Source organism: Malurus melanocephalus, unplaced genomic scaffold (assembly GCF_030028575.1).
Source record: "Malurus melanocephalus ecotype Western Australia unplaced genomic scaffold, MMel_1.1 scaffold_64, whole genome shotgun sequence".
Taxonomy (NCBI): domain Eukaryota; kingdom Metazoa; phylum Chordata; class Aves; order Passeriformes; family Maluridae; genus Malurus; species Malurus melanocephalus.
This window is the reverse complement of record NW_026623296.1, coordinates 2621311-2639653: the sequence shown is the minus strand read 5'-3', so window position 1 is coordinate 2639653 and position 18343 is coordinate 2621311. Positions and strand designations below refer to the sequence as shown.

Genomic DNA, 18343 nt, shown 5'->3' with positions numbered 1-18343 from the left:
AGAGAAAGAGAAAGAGAAAGAGAAAGAGAAAGAGAAAGAGAAAGAGAAAGAGAAAGAGAAAGAGAAAGAGAAAGAGAAAGAGAAAGAGAAAGAGAGTGGGGTTATAGCTCATCCTGGCATGGGCCGCTCGTACCTTGGGAGCCAAGCCTGGGTCCCTCACGCTTTTTCTGCCTTTCTCCCCGCAGGTCAATGGGAAGGATTTATCCAAAGCCACGCACGAGCAGGCRGTGGAGGCGTTCAAGACGGCCAAGGAGCCCATCGTGGTGCAGGTGCTGCGGCGAACCCCGCGCACCAAAGCCTTTGGCACAGCCCACGAGCCACAGCTGGTGGACGCCAGCACCCAGACCGACATCACCTTCCAGCACATCATGGCCCTCAGCAAGATGGGCTCGCCGTCACCGCCCGTCCCCGGCCTGGACCCCTACCTCCTGCCYGAAGAGTAAGCCACGCTTTGTTGAGCCTCAAAATTCCTTGTGTATGCTAGAACCACTTCATAGTCTCACCTTGGTGTGCTGGTAAACATCTACTCCCAGCAGTAGCCAGGATTCATCCACCKCTGAGCCGTAACTCACGGCATTTTCATTTTTCCTGCACATTAGCAAGACATTACTCACATGAGTAATGCCACTGAGTCACAACRTGGCCTCATAAAGCTCTTTTTTTTTTTTGCTGGCATTTGATGGATAAAGTTATTGCATTTTGTAATTCCTCTCACTGCCTCTTTGGGTTGCTTATGTTTTAACTTTATTTTTTATGGCCGCCATAAATTGTGTAATGCTAAGAGCCGCCACATTCTGTTCCAGTGTATTAATTACTTTATTATAACCCTGCAGCGCTGTTACTCGAATAAGTTATTTTCCAGGACTAAAATTACTTACCAGTGTTGTCATGGATGTTTTAGAATCAAATTTTAATTATTGTTAATGGTAATTTGATGCTTTTGTACTTACAAACACAAATGACAATTATCTGGCGGCGCACACGCCCCCCGCCCTCGCATGCTGTTGGAGAGGCAAACAGCTCCCCGAGGAGCCCCCACAGATTGCCTGTCATCCTGCCAYGCATCCCCACGGGGAGCAGGCTCTGGAAAGGATTCTGACCCTCTAAATTGCTGGCTGAGAGACTGATGTGGTCAAGTTGCAGAAAATCCTGGTTTTGAGGTGATCCTGAGCATGGTGAGAGGCAGGATGGGTGCGCACACCCGCTCCATGCGCCTCTCCAGGCATCTTTGCCAGCGCTCCAGGGAAATAAAAAGTAAAAATAAATAAAGGGTTTGGCTGCAGGTAGGCACTGATCCTGCACTGCTCCTGAGCGACTTTCACAGCACATCCACACACTGAGAGCCCCGTTCTGTGAGCAGGGTCTGCTCCTCTCCTCGCTCTCCCCGCTGATATTTRAAAGATGGTTCCAGCGGATATTCCAGCACGGCCACCTATTCCCAGCCCATTGAAAGTTCAAGCACAGCAGCACGATTTAGTGGAAATACTTGACAAAAGGCTGCAGCTTTGAGCTTGCAGCGAGCAAACAGCAGGGCTTGGAGCCTGTGGAGAGGACGTGCTTATTCCTAAAGCCCCGACACCGCACACTGCCAACCTCATCCACAGGAGGGGCTTTCAGTGCCTCTGACTTGCCAACTGCTAAACCAGTTACACTAAGGAAATGGCAAAGATTAATTCCTGATGAATCAGGATGAAATTCTTCCCTAAGAGGGCGGTGAACACCTGGGCACAGGTTGCTCAGAGAARCCGTGCATAATTCATGCCTGGCAGTGTCCAAGGCCAGGTTGGATGGGGCTTGGAGAAGCCTGGGATAGTGGAAGGTGTCCCTGCCCATGGCAGGGGTGGAATGAGATTATCCTTAAGGTGCCTTCCACCCCAACCATGATTCATATTCCATGATTCTGTCATTTTTTTGATTTGGGTTGCAGCATGCTTGCATTACTCCAGCTCAGCCCTACCACCTTCATTTTGTTCCTTATTCATCAGACAGATTCCAGCTGCTGGATCACCGGTGCCCTTCCTGTGAGCTGGAGGTGTTGTGTTCCCTCAGCCCTTCTCCTCTGGGTGTGCTGGCACCCAGCATGTGCAAGCTAACGGAGTCATTTGTCCCTGATGTTTCCTCTCACTTCTCCCAGTCCCATTCAGATTAATCTCGCCTGCCTCTAACACAGTTTGCCAATCTTAGCCAATTAACAGATGCTGGTACATAAATAGCCTAGTATCTAGTTAACAGAGAATTAAAGGGAGTTTACTTTCACTGCAGATAAAACAGTCCAGCATAGAAATCAGTGATCACAAGAGCATTACACTGCTTACAACTTCCAAAGTACGRGCAGTGGAAGTGTGGGAGAGCTCAAGCAGTAAAAAGCAGCAGGCTGTCCTCTTACAATACATGGAATTTTCATTTAAAACACTTAGTGGTGTAAATGGTGTGGCTTATAGAATTAGCCACATGCAGCTCCTCAGTGTAGGGGGGTTAGTCCATCATCTCCCTACAAGCCTGGAATGCTTTAACAAGTTCCACTGAAGTCCTRAGTGCTGTCCTAAAAWATACTCTTKTTTTGTTTTTCCCAGTCATCCATCYGTGCATGAATACTATGACCCCAATGACTACATGGGAGGAATTCATCAAGAAATGGACCGGGATGAGTTGGAATTAGAGGTACTTAATCTGAGTAACTATTTCATTTACAAATGCACTTCAAGGTCCTTGAATGGTATAAAGTGAAAAGACTTTTCAAAGCAGATATTTGTGATAACATCATTCACTAGTTGCTGATACCTTTATTAGTCCATTGAACTGTGAGCCAAGCACTGATGATCTCCAGCCAACAAATTAACATAAATAATGAAGTCATTGATTCCTTTAATTAAATTCTGTGTAASTGTGCTGATTTAGGCTTTCTGAAAATGTGAAAGGCTCTGCTGAGTGGCAGGACCTGTTCCACATAACCACAGTAAAAACGTGTGAGTTTCCCTTAAATATTCCCTGGCTGAGAAACAGATGTTCTTGATCATACAATTTAGAAGTCTGTTAAGTTTACAAGACAAGGCCAGGATAGATTTGCTGCTATACTGAGCCGTTCCTCCCTTTTTTCATTACTTAAAAGTGACATATGTATACATATGAAATTACAGATAATAAAAGTTGAACCAGTCATGAAGGTATGCAAGTCCATTTCCCTGCCAAATCTTTAAAAATCACCTTTAGTTCTTCTATATCCCATCAGAAGTTCATCTTTGGTTTTCTCATTCTTAATTTTAATAATCTGCTCCCAGCCATCCRAAGTGCATCACATAAATTGTGAGGTTCTGCAAGATGCTTCAACAGTACTGACCCAGTGAAGTGTTTTTAATTGTTTGTAATAAATAACAGCCAAGTATCCCAATAGTTCTAAACACTGCCAGCAATGTCTGGCCCAGCTGATCCAYCCAAGATTATCAGTAAGAGAATATTTGATGCCCTTAGGTGGCTTGCACTTCTGATTTCTTAGATCCTGGTCCTGCTAATATCTATTTGTCAAAGCAAGCAGTGCTGACCTGCCTGAAGCTCTGCTTCAATCAGTGGTAGATTTATCAGCAGCTTCAGTGGGAGCAGAGTTCAATCATTCTATGAGCACGGGGTTGTTTCCTTCTATAAAAGTGTTTGCAGGATCAAGGACTAAAACCCCATAAAAAGTTTGCAAGCTGTTCTCAAATTCTGCGGATCTGGTAGCAATTCATCTCTGTATACAAACGTAAATCAAAGGCAGGATAAAATCAAAGTGCCAGTAAAACAAATGCTACTTAGCAGACTTCAAGGCCTTACTTTTCAAACAAGGGCCTTTCTTTTTCCTCTCAAATGAAAACAAATACAATATAGATTTCAGTCTCAAAGGAAATSGTTGAACAAATCCGTGTTTTCTACCAGTATCTTTCCAAAATCTACTTTTTAGGAAATCTGATATTGTGGATAAATTCTAATGCTTCCATTAGAAGGTCAACCAGTTGAGCTGAAAACAGTTTAAACACACGCACTCCGGTAGCCAAACGTTAATATGCCTTAAACCACAACATTAATAACTTTGACATTGATATAGTACTTGATGGCAAAAGGTGATCAGCTCAGTAACACAGGCAGATGAACATTAGAAAAGTCTCTGTGCTCTAATAGTATTTCTTAAAAACCACTAAAGATTCCTGTTCAAATTGTAAAGACTATGATCAATGGTAAGGTCAAAGTGCTAACAGGGACTCAACTGGCTGGTTGCTTTTTTGTTTGCCTTTTGATAGATATGTTTTAAAAGACCACAAAGGCACTGTTTCATTGACTGCAGCAGGAATGTCGAAAGTAAGAAAGCCATCAAGTCAGCCTTCTGGGTTTCTGTGTCTATAAAATGTGCTTTGAATTTAAATCAGAAGCTCCTCATCGAAACTTTTATGGYCTATAACTGACTGGTTAGTGATTTGTAACAAGTAAACAAGACAAAAAAGGTGAAATAGCCAAGTTTGCAACGAGCCTCCAATGTAAATATCCATAGGAAGGAATTTATGCTGGCAGTATTGCTGAGGTGCCAAAATTGTATTCTCGGTTTTATCTCTCAACATTTGTCTTAAAAATTGATGACTCAGAGGTAGCTGCCATATATTCTCTACCACGAAAATAAATAAATACCATTTCTTTTCTTTCGAAGTTTGCGTGCCACAAGTAAAGAGGAGCTAAATCGTGARCTCCTATTTTATTATAAATTAAAAGTACATTCATTCTTCACRGAGGCCCAGCTAGAAGTCATTTCAGGCTCATAAAGGAAGAATAATGTCACTCCAGGATTCCCCAGCAGTGTTGTGCATTAATATGTTTATTCAAACAAGTCTGTCCAGCTGTCAGACACAGCCCAAGCGAGGGCTCTCTCMGTGGAACTTTCTCACATTACAAAGGAGAACATTCTACATCAAAAAGGGGCTTGTTCCCTCCCATTTGACTTTCTGTCTTCACCCTTCCCAATGTGCAACTTGTATGTAGGTCTTTCTTTCCAAGGAAAGAACTGAGCTCCACTGAATGGTTAGTTGAGAGTCAGTGAAGCTTGCAGAAGAAAATTRCATCAAATGTTTGCTACTGCTGAGAAATTCTCCTCTGATACTTTCRCTCAGTCTTGGACAGAAATGAAGCATTCTTGTCAAAGGACTGGAGGAGGACACCGGATTCGTTCAAAGAGCTTTTTGCCCACCCAGTGCACAACCCCCAGAGTTTCCAGCATGAAACCACAACAGCGGATCAGCAAAAGATGAACACACTGAGCACCAAAACTTGTGCTTCAMAATCTGCAATTAATGCCTCACTGCTTTCAGGAAACCATAAATAAAATTTTGAGTACCAGGGTTTCAAGCTCTCCCCTTTGGCTGTACTTTACTACTTTGGTTGAAACTTTTTTTTTTTAACTTCTCCRGTAATCTGTTTGCAAGGGAGGCGAGAGGCAATTCTCTGAACATGGGAATTGGAAGGCTCCATCACAGGCACTCTGCAACTTTTATTCCATCCCGTTTGCAAAGAATTTCAAAGCATCTTTTATGTGAATATATTTCTTCTCTATGAAAACTCCAGCTCTGCAGGGAGTTGCACTGATCAGGAGCTTCTCAAGGCGTTGCTGTGTCTGAATACAAAAAGCTGCAGCTTGAGCAGGCCTGCTTCAGGCAGCRATTGAATATGGAAAGGTTTAAAAAGCTTCACAGCTGTGCTCTCTAACACAAATATTTGTGTGTTCTTTGTTTGGAACAAATGCAAAAGTGGTAAAACATTTCATCTGGCTCACAAGCTCACAACTGAAAGGTTGTCCTCCCTCGGCTCTCTGGAGGGTTTCAGCCTGGCCTCAACACTTCATGTTGTGTGAGAAAGGTCTGAATCATGGACCACTGCCCATCTGCTTGGCACAGAGCCTGGGCATCCTTCGAGTTATCTCACTTCGGCATCCCAAACGCTTTTCATGGGGTGAGAAACACTTTTCTTCAGCCTTCCCCAGCACCACTGATGGCTAAAGCTGGTGCAGCCTCTATGATCTGACGAAGAATTACCATCACAGAGCTGGGCTGCCACAGAAACCTCCAGGTGGATTTCTACTTCTCTAGGGATRAGAATTTTGGAAAGAAAACCTGGTTTATAGCATTTTCTCCTTTAAAAAGCAAAGGGGTGGGATTTTTTTTTTCTTTTACCTGTGTTGACAACTGCATTGATATGAAAATATAAAGATTACTTTCTTAGGTTCAAGAAGGCATGAACAAGATTTTTCCTCCTGCTCTACTAGGGTCAGCTGCCAAAAAGCAGCAAGAAGGCCTTGTGCAGTATAAAAGGAAATATTTCTTCATATTTATTTCCCAGACATTCTTGTCTGTGTGAAACCTCTTAATGGAACAGCAAAAAGGGGGCCCTGCTGGTCAGGTATGGCAGAGGTCAGCACAGAAAAAAAAACCCCACCACATCTTAAAGAGAGAGAGAGAAGGACTGAGCCCTTCCCATGCAAGCTGTGATGAGGCTTTGTGAGTGACTGAACTATTTTTACCCATCGCTGTCATTTCAGATTTCTGCTGCTCATTTCTGTCTCGTTAGGGAAAGGACTTTGATTTTTATAAATTTGCAGGCAGGCCATAATTCTAAATCAGCAGTACAATAATTCAATAATCCCCTGCAAATGAAGGATCTTCAGAGCTTATAGAGGTTAATTTACTATTATCACTTGCTCCTGATTCATTATGATGAGTGGCTGCAGGTATAATGTCACAGGGCATGCTCATTTCTTCTTGTCTTGCTCCAAATGCCATATGGATTTCAGAGCCAGCTCTGGGAGCCCTCCTTGGCTCTGCATTTGACGAGGAGCCAATAATCTTTCAGACACTTCTCTTACACAGACTATTTTGAAAGAGCATCCAAATCCTCCTTTGAACATCTCTCAAAAATGTCACTTTTACCTGATCTGAAGAAGCAGATTTGAATTATCTGTGAGTGTAAAAATTCTCACAGACGGATTTTTTACATTATCATATTAACCCAGCCCAAACATTCCCACACTTCGTGGGCAGCACCTCTGCTTTCCAGCTGCTTTCTGTGGATCCACACCAGGTCTGGAATAACCTCAGTGTGGCATTGCAAACTTACACCTTTAAAGTCCTCTAGGCCCATATTAATTTCTCTGTTTAATTAATTCCTGGTGCAATTACTCAAGCTGCCATAATACCTGTACTTGCAGGTGCCACTTTTCAATTTTCCCCTTTCAAGTATCTCTGCATTACCAAGACTTGCCTCTGAATATGGAAAATAACCTTTGCTTTGAAGACTCTGGTGTTGATTCTTCAACTCCAACTGGAATTGCACACTTTTATCTCTGAAATATTTCAAACCTTTATGGTTATATTAAAACTTCACTGACGCAAAGACCCATAGAAAGCAGCTGTTCCTGTGTTTAAGTTCATAAAATTATCATATTTGGGTAGCATCAAATCCACTTCCTCACTTCGTTCCAAGGACTAGAGGGATTGTACCCAAGAGTAAGTCTGTCAACTAATTACTCATAAAAATTCAGATTCTAAACACCTGCTCTATAATTTTTTTTTGCTCAAGCTTTTTTTGCTGCTTTATTTCTGAGTGTGTTTTTAAACAACAAATAGCTCTTTTCCTTCCAAAAGATATATTCTTTAATCTACCAGATTATTTATTACCTTCAGTATATCTAGTAAGTGACATTTTGAATGGTACAATTTAAAAACATAGACTTTATTTTTAGTTATTATACCCTTTATTAGTGATACATTGTTGGAAAAACATGTTGGAAAAACATCTATTGTTAGTGAAAACATGTGGCAAGTAAAAATGAAAATAACAGCTTGCTCCCTCTTTTCCTTCCACTCCAAGTGTTTATGGTTACACAGGATCTATTTAAGCAATGGCCAAAGTCACCATATTTTTCTGTTTTGCGGGGTTTTTTTAACCTTATATATGTTTTTCAGTTTGTTTTCTGGGTTTTTTTTTAACAGTACATATATATTTTTTCACTGCCAGTATGACAAGCAGAGGGATGAACCACAGAACAGTTTCTTGCCACATTTTCAAATCAATAAAGTATATAAAACCATTTCTGAAGATAATGAAAACTTTTTGCTMAAGTATGCAGGGAATATGGGAATCATTCTAGGCCTGAATTAGRCTCAATCACAAATTCCCAGTGCACTCCATGGTTAAATGCAGRATAAACCCATTGACTGCAGTGGCATTCCCAAGGATCATCCCAGATCAGAACTGAATCCTCTTTATCCCATCTTCTGAAGAATCTCCATCTCTTCTCTAGAAAGCTCTAAAGCTTTAGAAATCTGAAGAAAACCCCGCTATTAAAGCATTGTGTTCAAACCTTCAAGTAACAAAAGAGGGGGGGAAAAAAGCACAGCAGTTCACCATGGATACTATTGATTGAAACCACTTAAATACCAGCTGAAATGTCACTGACATTTACAGCTACGCTTCTTTAGGGGGAAAAAAAAAAGAAATTACACATGTTGACAAGTAAATAACACGAGATTGCTGATCTTGGCAGCTGTCATCTAGACGCACCGATAAATTATTCATATCAGCTTGTTTTATTGTCTTGCCCCTTCCAAATGGCACAGCAGCAGAGATGKCAGGAAGAAGGAGCTGTGTTTTCAGGACTTTTCCTCTGGAATGGTGGATCCAAGCACAAACATGGGGTGCAAGGTCTGTCTGGGTGGGACACCCTTGGGTCCTGTAGTGTCCTTTTGCCTGCTCACACTTTTTCCTTTTGCAGTGAGCCCAAATTCACCTCCTCCATCCTGGACTGAGGAGCAGCCAMGGCTCACTCATTCCCCTCACTTGAGGGAAGTAAAAACACAACTCTGTGTGTGCAGCAGCACCTTCCTCCCCATGAAGCATCCCCAGGACCAGCAAAGCCATCACAATAAATTTGTTAAACACCTTAAACCCCCAGGATATCCCTCAGAAGCAGCAGGGGATGCTACACGGATGGGTCACAGGAACATCCCACAGCCTCAGGGTATCTCCGTGGATTTTACAACCCTTCCTACCAACCAGTGTCACACAGCAGCAGCAAACACAGAAAAATAAAATAACCTTCAGGAATTCCTCGTGGAAATAAAAGTACAAAGGAAGAACATACATTTTTTAAAAGGGTTAAATGTCTCCAAGATCAACAAGACCACCATGACCTGCAGAAGCCAAACACTTGCGAGATACTGAAATGCATATTATATTTCTATTACCAATACCACATGCTTTGCTGACAATATATTGATCTCCAGTCACACTTTTGAGAAATTTATTAGATGACCTCATGAAAATTATACAATTTAAAGTAATAGAGCATTATAATTTTCTCTGAAAAGCCAGAGAATTTCCCTGCTTATAAGGAAAGATGTATCAGCTGTGACAAATATTGAAATCATACTTTATAAGTATTTTAGCCTTTGAAATCTTACCACTACATGAAATATAGGTAATTTTTCTTCCTTAAGATCAATAAAAGGTCTATTTTCAAAATGACTTCATATTGATTGAAGGGTCAAAAATGTCCCAGGTATTGATTGTCTGCATATAATCACGTTTTGCTCAGTAAGTTAACCTCGTCTACAAGTGAAATGAAAAGACATCCACTATATCACTTAAGCAAAATATTTTCATTGCATTTGAAAAATTGCTTCCATCAGTCACTGGTGTCTCATTGACAGTGTATTTTCCTTTTTTTTTAACCCTAGGAAGTGGATTTACATAGAGTGAACAGCCAGGACAAGCTTGGCCTCACAGTCTGTTACAGAACRGATGATGAAGATGACATGGGTATTTATGTGAGTGAGGTAAGATTGAGCTGCTTTCCATAAGACACAATTTATCTTTTAAACTGCATTGTTGGRCAGTTAAGACATTTGTCTTCTGTTTGTACCATGTTGGACAAACAGCCAAAATGCAGTAATTGGAAGAAATCTAATTATTTTCCTTTTCTCCCAACTGAATGCAGTCCTGCTCCCACTGAAGCCAAATTTCATTATATTAACAATGTTCTGTTTCAGATGATGCTTTCAAAGTATTTTCATATATTCCCCCTTTAATTTTTGATCTTGATTATTCSAGAAACAATATCAATTATAAAAACACCACACATTTTTTGTTTGCAAACATTTGGGGCCCATTTGTGTCTCTTTGTTCCTTTCCACAAAATCAGTAGCATTTTATGCACCTACATTTTTTTRCCACATCAATTTCAAATTAATTGCACCAGTTTGGGGAAAGAAACTCTACTGAATCTAAACCCTTCCATTAAAATGCACCACTTAGGAAATAAAGGGAAGTGAATACTGAGSTCCCAAAGCTGCAGAGCACTCAGAGTTCTCTTTTTTTGCAGATTGATCCCAACAGCATCGCTGCAAAAGACGGCCGGCTCCGGGAAGGGGATCGCATTATCCAGGTACGTGTGGGAAGTGCTCCAAGTCTCCTGAACCCCAAAAATCCCCWTCCTGCCCTTGGAACAAGGCTCTACACATGCAGTGCAGGGGGAGGAAACAGCATCCAATGTCCAAACCAACATCCTTGCCCAGCACTTCCCTGCACGAGGCTGGGATGTGCACATGGATCCATCCAGCAGTTCCATGGAGCTGGGCACAGCAGCATCCAAATGTCCCTATGAAAACACTTCAGGGTGTTGTTTTCTCTTCACAGATCAATGGCATCGAGGTGCAGAACCGAGAGGAAGCTGTGGCACTGCTCTCCAGTGAGGAGAGCAAGAATATCTCTTTACTTGTGGCAAGACCAGAAATTCAGGTAGGGTAGGAACAAAAAGCCCCTCACTTGAGTCTTAATTAAAACAGTTGCTGTTTTGTAAAAAGCAGTTCTTTCAAAAACCTGCCTAAATCTATGAACTCTACCTAAAACCATATTACACAGTTTGACTGCACAGATATATATGGTCTGAAATAATGAAATTCGGCAGTCATCATACTTACATATATATTTTATATTARAATTCAATTTCTAAGACATCTGGTGATTTATATATGCTGCAATGCTATTGCAAACATCAGTGCAAGGTATTATGAATGGTTTTGAGGCACAGTTTTGAAGAACCTACTGAACTCTAATTCCTATAGCTATTGATTATTCATTCATTAAAGCACCTATTATTTAGCCCTTCTCTTAAAGTAYTTGAATACTGTCAAGAAGCCTCCTGAGCTGCAATAAAAGGTTGAACCAGATTCCTTTGTAGAGCAGGGATTAGCACAACAAAGGTGTTGAACAAACAGCCGGGAGCAGCATTGTTTGATCTGTCTCTGCTCCTGGTGCTGGGAGAGCAGCCCTTGCCAGGGCACCTGGAGACACAGGGTCAGGATCATCACTGTCCTCTTAGCCTGGATATTTCTGATCTTTCCCGTGGGGATAATTGGGATTGGGAGTAAAAATATCCTACAGACCCCAGCCAGATTTTCGTTCTGGCCCTTGATGCTGCCTCACAAGAGGCGTGTTCAGGCTTCGGGCTCTGRAGTATTTTTATACATCCTAATCAAGTTGTGCACAAACCAAAACTGTACCAACTCTTGGAATTATTTCCACGGATGAAAAGGCTGGAGTTTTTTCATATGTAAAGGGCTGCTGAAGATAAAACCCTGCTGTTGGAGATGGAGGCAGCTGTGGGAGGAGGTAGCACAGTCTATACTAATACTTAGCACAAGGACAGGCTCCTTCCCAGGACAGGGCAGCACTGTCATAGGAGGGAATCTCCTGGGATTTCCCAACCACTGTCCACAAAGAAAAACCGTAATTTATGTCAGTCTTCATTCTTTTGACAACAATTGGTTTGTGGTTTTTTCCCTCCCTTTTCACACAGCTGGATGAAGGATGGATGGATGATGACAGAAACGATTTTCTGGATGACTTGCACATGGACATGTTAGAGGAACAGCAYCACCAGGCAATGCAATTTACTGCCAGCATGCTTCAGCAGGTACTGCCCTTCTGGTGTGCAGGGCTGTCAAACTTCCCACTGCACTCAATATTCCAATATTGAGCTTGGCTGAATACCCTTGGTGTCTCAAGTGACACCAAGATCAAGGCAAAGGGACTTGCTGTAAAATCAAGATATTACTAGACTATCCACAACTTCATCTTGGGGACCAGGATTTTTTTAAATTACACCTTTTGTGCTTTGCCCCTTACAACAACTTGATCATAATTCTTGGAAACTCCTTATTCTCACTGTGGTCACGGAGAGAGATGCTGGTGTTTGATGAATAGGGCAGGCAGAGAACTGATTTATACAATCTCCTATTTGATGTGCATGCCCRGACTGAAAAACAGCCTCCCAAAACCTGGAAACCCAAATGGAGAACCCAGGCAAATGACTGAAGTAAGATCTATATAAAGGGAGAAAGGCAAAGAGGAAGWTTTTACATTTCAAATTTTATGCTGGGCACAGGTATGGGCTTATATTCTCCATCATTCTCCCATGATTAAAGCAATTTCTCAGGTTTTTTTTTCTGAAGTTTTAGAAAACCCGACATCATCTGTGGCATCCACATGTTGGGAGGAGAAATGCTCTCACTTTGGCCCTGCAGGAGAACTGGATGTTGTTGTGCAACCTAGGTGGGAGAAGAAACATTTTGAAAATGTGACTTCTACCACTGTTACTACATAGCTGGAACTCAGTTTCTTCTGAAAAGGACACCATTTCTATAAGTTTTTAACAATACTCTTTCTATAGACATAGAAAGTGTAATAATACTCTTTCCACAAGATATAGAAAGTGTAAAAAGTGACAGATTAAGAAAACTATTTAAAAACAAACACCCTGAAACATTTCATAATAAACACCCTGAAACATTTCATATCCTTGCAATAATTTCCCTCTGTCCTGTTGTTTTTGTTGTTAGAAGAAGCACGAGGAGGACGGAGGCACCACAGACACAGCCACTATTTTGTCCAACCAGCACGAGAAGGACAGTGGCGTGGGGCGCACGGACGACAGCACYCGCAACGACGAGAGCTCCGAGCAGGAGAACAACGGGGACGATCACACCACCTCCTCCAACACCCTGGGCAGCCAGAAGCAGCTGACCTACAGCCACGACACCCTGGGGAGCGGGGACATGCAGTTCAGCAACGAGTCGTTCATCTCGGCCGACTGCACCGACGTCGACTTCCTYGGCATCCCCGTGGACGAGTGCGAGCGGTTCCGGGAGCTGCTGGAGCTGAAGTGCCAGGTGAAATCTGCCAAYCCCTACAGCCTCTACTACCACAACAGCACCCTGGAGATGAGCAAAAGCGACCAGGAGAGCGTCGACAGGGAGCTGGAGATGCTCAACGAGGAGCTGCGCAACATCGAGCTGGAGTGCCTGAACATCGTGAGAGCGCACAAAATGCAGCAGCTGAAGGAGCAGTACCGGGAGCCCTGGATGCTGCACAACAGCGGCTTCAGGAACTACAACACCAGCATCGACGTCCGCCGGCACGAGCTCTCGGACATCACCGAGCTGCCTGAGAAGTCTGACAAGGACAGCTCGAGCGCCTACAACACGGGCGAGAGCTGCCGGAGCACTCCGCTCACGCTGGAGATGTCCCCCGACAATTCCCTGCGCAGAACTGCGGAAGGCGTTGGCTGTCAAGGTACCGAGGGGGCAGCGGCGTACAACAGCTCCCAAAAGAATTCCCAAATGTTTGCCGGCTCGGAAACGCACGAATCSGGCGCTGGGAAATGCCACACCTCCGCTAAAGAGCCCGAGCTTGGCAAGCAAGCGGAGAGCAAGGAGAGAAAAGGCAGCGATGGCAGCAAGAGCCCCACGCACGGGCAGAAAGGCTCGGGCTCCTGCGTGTCCCCCTACCACCACTCACCCTACAAACACGCCCACATCCCGGCCCAYGCCCAGCACTACCAGAGCTACATGCAGCTGATCCAGCAGAAATCCGCCGTGGAATACGCWCAGAGCCAGATGAGCCTGGTGAGCATGTGCAAGGACTTGGCCTCGGGCCAGAGCGAGCCCAGGATGGAGTGGAAGGTCAAGGTCAGGAGCGACGGGACGCGCTACATCACCAAGAGGCCGGTGAGGGACAGGCTGCTGAGGGAAAGGGCCATAAAGATCAAGGAGGAGCGTAGTGGGATGACCACGGATGACGATGCCATCAGYGAGATGAAGATGGGCCGCTACTGGAGCAAGGAGGAGAGGAARCAGCACCTGGTGAAAGCCAAGGAGCAGAGGAGGCGGCGRGAGTTCATGATGCAGAGCAGGTTGGAGTGCCTAAAGGAGCAGCAAGGCGCAGAGGAGAAGAAAGAGATGAACATCATTGAACTGAGCCACAAAAAAATGATGAAGAAGAGGAATAAAAAAATATTTGACAATTGGATGACAATCCAGGAACTGCTAACCCACGGAACAAAGTCACCGGACGGCACGCGGGTGTACAATTCCTTCCTGTCAGTGACTACTGTATAATCGATCCCCAGTGCTAAATTATGTACATAAAACACTACCATGGGGTAGGAATCAATGCCTCGTTCAATGTGGCAAGAGTTTTGTATATAAGATACAAAGTCATCGAGTTTATGGTTCAAATACTGAACTCTACAGCCGTGGGTGCCACGATCTCCGTTCTGCACTGGAGAGGACGCTTGCCCATCTCCTTCAAAGGCAATATTAGCAGTGCTTTTTGGAATACTGATTGTACTTTTTTACTTGTTACCTTTTACATGAAGTGTTTAAATATCAGAAATGTATTAACCATACTTACACAGGTAATTTGCGTAARCTATATTCATATTAAAAGGTACCCATGCTTTCCTGTACCTAAAAAAAAAAAAATGCAGAAAACCCACAAGAGCAACTGCACATACGTATTTTTTTTGTGAAACCATATTTTATATATTATTTTGCTGTTGTTCACTTCTACACAGAGTGCTGTTTATCAATACTTAGCTCAAGGTTTAAACTCAGAATTAGAGTCATTCTCTTGTAATATTTAACATTTATCAAACAACAGTTTTTAGAGTTATGCTCAACATTTAAACATTCTTCTCTTTAAGGTTTCTGAAGAAAGCATAGAGGTTTCATCTGAAAAGCCTGAGGCAAAGTACACTATAATGCAGCTTTAAAGGATTTTAAAGCATGTTTGCAAATGTTGCAACCTATTGAAGAAACGTGCATGTACAGCTAATTTGTTTATATAAGRCAGTTTGTGGAATTTGAAAAGCCCATGGTAGTAACTGTTTGCTTTATAGATTTGAATGTATTGAATTATAAAAGCAGTTTCATGAAATCATCAGTAGCTACAAACGTTAACAAGTAAAATGAAGTAAAATAAATTATTGTTTTATATTTCAAACTGTTTCAAATTCTTTTTATTCCCTTCTAGTTYCACCAGCTAGAATATTATTTTATGGAGTGTTAACTCCTGTGGTGCCTGGACAGCCACTGGAGCCAAACTTGAGGGAATAATTGGCATTCTGACTTCGGGGGGAATTAGGATTGAGGATTTCTTGAGGAATGGAGAGATGGAGGGAAGARGCAAGGGAGAAGGACAAAATATGAAGAGTAAAATCAAACAATGCTTAWCTTCATCTCACACAGTATTTAAGATGACTTGTAAGAAAGAAATAAAACYTTTGCTCTTTTGCTTTGTGGTTTCTTAGTGATGCATAAACCCCATCTACAGACTTCAGTGGGGATTTGCATTAAAAACAGAGAATWTGTAAATTAAAGCATACATAAACTAAAGCAAATAAATATACAGATTAAAAGATACAGTGAAAAAATGACAGAGGTGTCAAATACATAGCACGTTCCTTTTTGTGTTTTCTGGTTAAGAATTCAGATATAAATTGAAATATTCTGCTGGATTACGTGATGTAGACTCATTAGGAATAATTTAGGAATAATTCCCAGGTTCTCCATCACCTCTCCCTCTTCTCTTGAACATTTGCTCCCACACCTTCTGTCATAACTCAGAAGAGCAAAAATTGCAAGCTTGGTGATAGAGGTGAAAAGTTGGAATGGGAGAGATTAACAGGTTCTTGGTGCCTATTTTGTCTGTCATAAAGAAGCAAATAATGGATTTGTCCAGGTTTTTTTCTGCTCCCTTTGTGGACTGGCACTGAATTACTGTGGGATGTGTCTGCCACGCTCCTCAGTGAACTTCGATATTCCTGAAAGTGCAGCTCCAGGCCATGTAATCTGGCACTCACATTAATAAACCTCTGCAAATTTATCTTCAAACTCTATTTTTCTTCGGGATAAAGAGCCACTGCTGCTGTAATCTGTGAAAGGTTTTTCTATTGACTTTGTTAGCGCTGGGATTTCACCTGACCTCCACCAGCTGTTGCTGTCACCAGTGCTGCAGTGGGAAAAACACCAGATTTTCACACACACTGCTCTCATTGTAAGACATTTGCCATCTCTGTCTCAAATCTGTTTCACTCTGAGTTCATGTTCTGTTCATCCCAACTGCAGGTGTGAGAGCCACAGCAAAATACAACCTCTCCTCAAGCCCAGAAACCCAGATGCACAGAGCTGTGATTAGTGTGGAGTAACAATCCTTAAACCAGGCATGAAAAGGCAGCCAAGCCTTATTTAATCTGCCTGGAAATTCTAGAGTAAATTTGAAATGTTCTAATGAGGAATAGTTATTATCAAGGAGCTCCTCATAAAAAGAGGCTCCTTTGGAATAACCTCACATGCAATGKTTCCTTTGGGCACTGACATCAGTGYTGAGCTTTGTGTACATTGGTAGCAGCAGGAAGATGTTTGGGAATTCAATGGGATGCGTAGAAAGTACACCAACGCACCCACAGTATAAAATTTACATTCACTGGGATGTTGAAATAAAATTACTGGCCAAGAATTATTCTCACACCTTGTGAGTTTTTCCTCACCAAACTTTGTTTTTTTGGACAGTTAAAAATYGCCGCTCTCCTTTAGCAATAGGACTTATTAATTTGCATCAGTTCACAGAATTGCATTTATTATCCCTGCTCCTGCTGCAGCAAAACCTCAGTCCCCATCCCTTGACAACTTGTGCCCCTTCATCCCACCAGAGGTGACAAGGGGACACCCCAGACACAGAATTTGGCTGATTCTCTGCAGTGCAAACAGGCTCTGTGTCAAACTGGGGTCAGCTTCCCTGAATTGCCGTGTCTCCCAGATGTAAAAATCCATAAAAATGTAAAATACTTATTTGCAAATAGGGTTTAAAGCGGCATGGAATCRCCCGGTTTAGATGTGCGCTGAAATGGGAAAGCCCTGAACCAAACCTAACAGCATTTTTTTGTAAATTAAGAGAACTTGCACAGTAGGGATGGCAAATAAAATGAGGTAAGACTACATATTGCCTAGGGACTACTGGTTGGAGAACTAATTAGGATTATAAACTGAAAGTATGTAAATTAACCAAATATAATTATCTGCTAGTGGCCTTTGGAAATAGGTTACCGGATACTTGTTAGCAAAATTGCTCAAATGCCTGGAAGCCATACAAAGCAAGCCATAAGCAATTTAAATTCCTCCCTTTGTTTTATTTTCAATTGTTTTAAAGCRGTTTCTGTATTAAGGATTTATTGGAACATAAACTAATTAGAGAGAAAACTCAAAAAATAAGAGACAGCAACTGACACAGCAGATGCTGCGCACCTCCATCCCGAGGCCTTTGGTTTTATTGAATGTAAATTGTTTGATGTTGACAAAACAGCAAAGATTCTGCTTGGGGTTCCACCAGAGCAGCTCTGGGAGCTCAGATGGGAGAGTGGAGGGATCTGGACAAGAATTGCACCTCAGTTTCACAGGGTTTGCATGGAGATGCGCTCACTGTTCCAATGCAAACGTGCAGAATTAACCTCCCTTCTCTCCAGGTGTCTGTCACAGCACAGAGCAGAAGATTRAGGGGTTTCTGTGGGGAGATCTCAGTGTCACATCATGTTAGCAGAAACACAGGATTGGCAGCTGGAGAAAGCGATGGTGGTGGGGACAGTGGAATGTGTTAAACACTGGAAATATAAGGGGGTCCCAGATAAAGGATAGCTGRGCTGATTTGATGCTCAAGCATGAGGGTTCTAACACACAGGGCTGCCACAAAACCCACTGATGTGAGCTGAGAGACTGCAGGCAGCCCCAGAGGATTTCAAACAGTCTATTAACTTACACAGTTAATTACCCTGAGCTGGAGCAGTGARGAATCCGAAGGGACAGGCCATCACAGCTTCGTACATCAGAGCACAACTGGGTTTCCTGCTGTTCATCCACCCTCCCACAGACCTTCTGATGGTCACTGCTTCAAAAAAAACCCATCCTGCAGCCCTGCTAATGCACTGCCACCCCAGCCTGTT

General features: G+C 42.6%; 1 protein-coding gene across 2 annotated transcripts in view; it reads left to right on the top strand.

The window, feature by feature from the left end:
• Positions 1 to 15786, top strand: part of PDZRN3 (PDZ domain containing ring finger 3) — a 127584-nt gene extending 111798 nt beyond the window's left edge. For both annotated transcript variants that reach the window (XM_057366408.1, XM_057366410.1), the window contains 7 exons: positions 186 to 439; positions 2574 to 2661; positions 9747 to 9845; positions 10391 to 10453; positions 10705 to 10806; positions 11867 to 11983; positions 12909 to 15786. In XM_057366408.1, coding sequence (XP_057222391.1) covers positions 186 to 439; positions 2574 to 2661; positions 9747 to 9845; positions 10391 to 10453; positions 10705 to 10806; positions 11867 to 11983; positions 12909 to 14465 — 2280 coding nt within the window. In that variant the 3' untranslated portion in view covers positions 14466 to 15786. The remainder of the gene's footprint in view (positions 1 to 185; positions 440 to 2573; positions 2662 to 9746; positions 9846 to 10390; positions 10454 to 10704; positions 10807 to 11866; positions 11984 to 12908) is intronic.
• The last annotated feature ends 2557 nt before the right edge of the window (positions 15787 to 18343 follow it).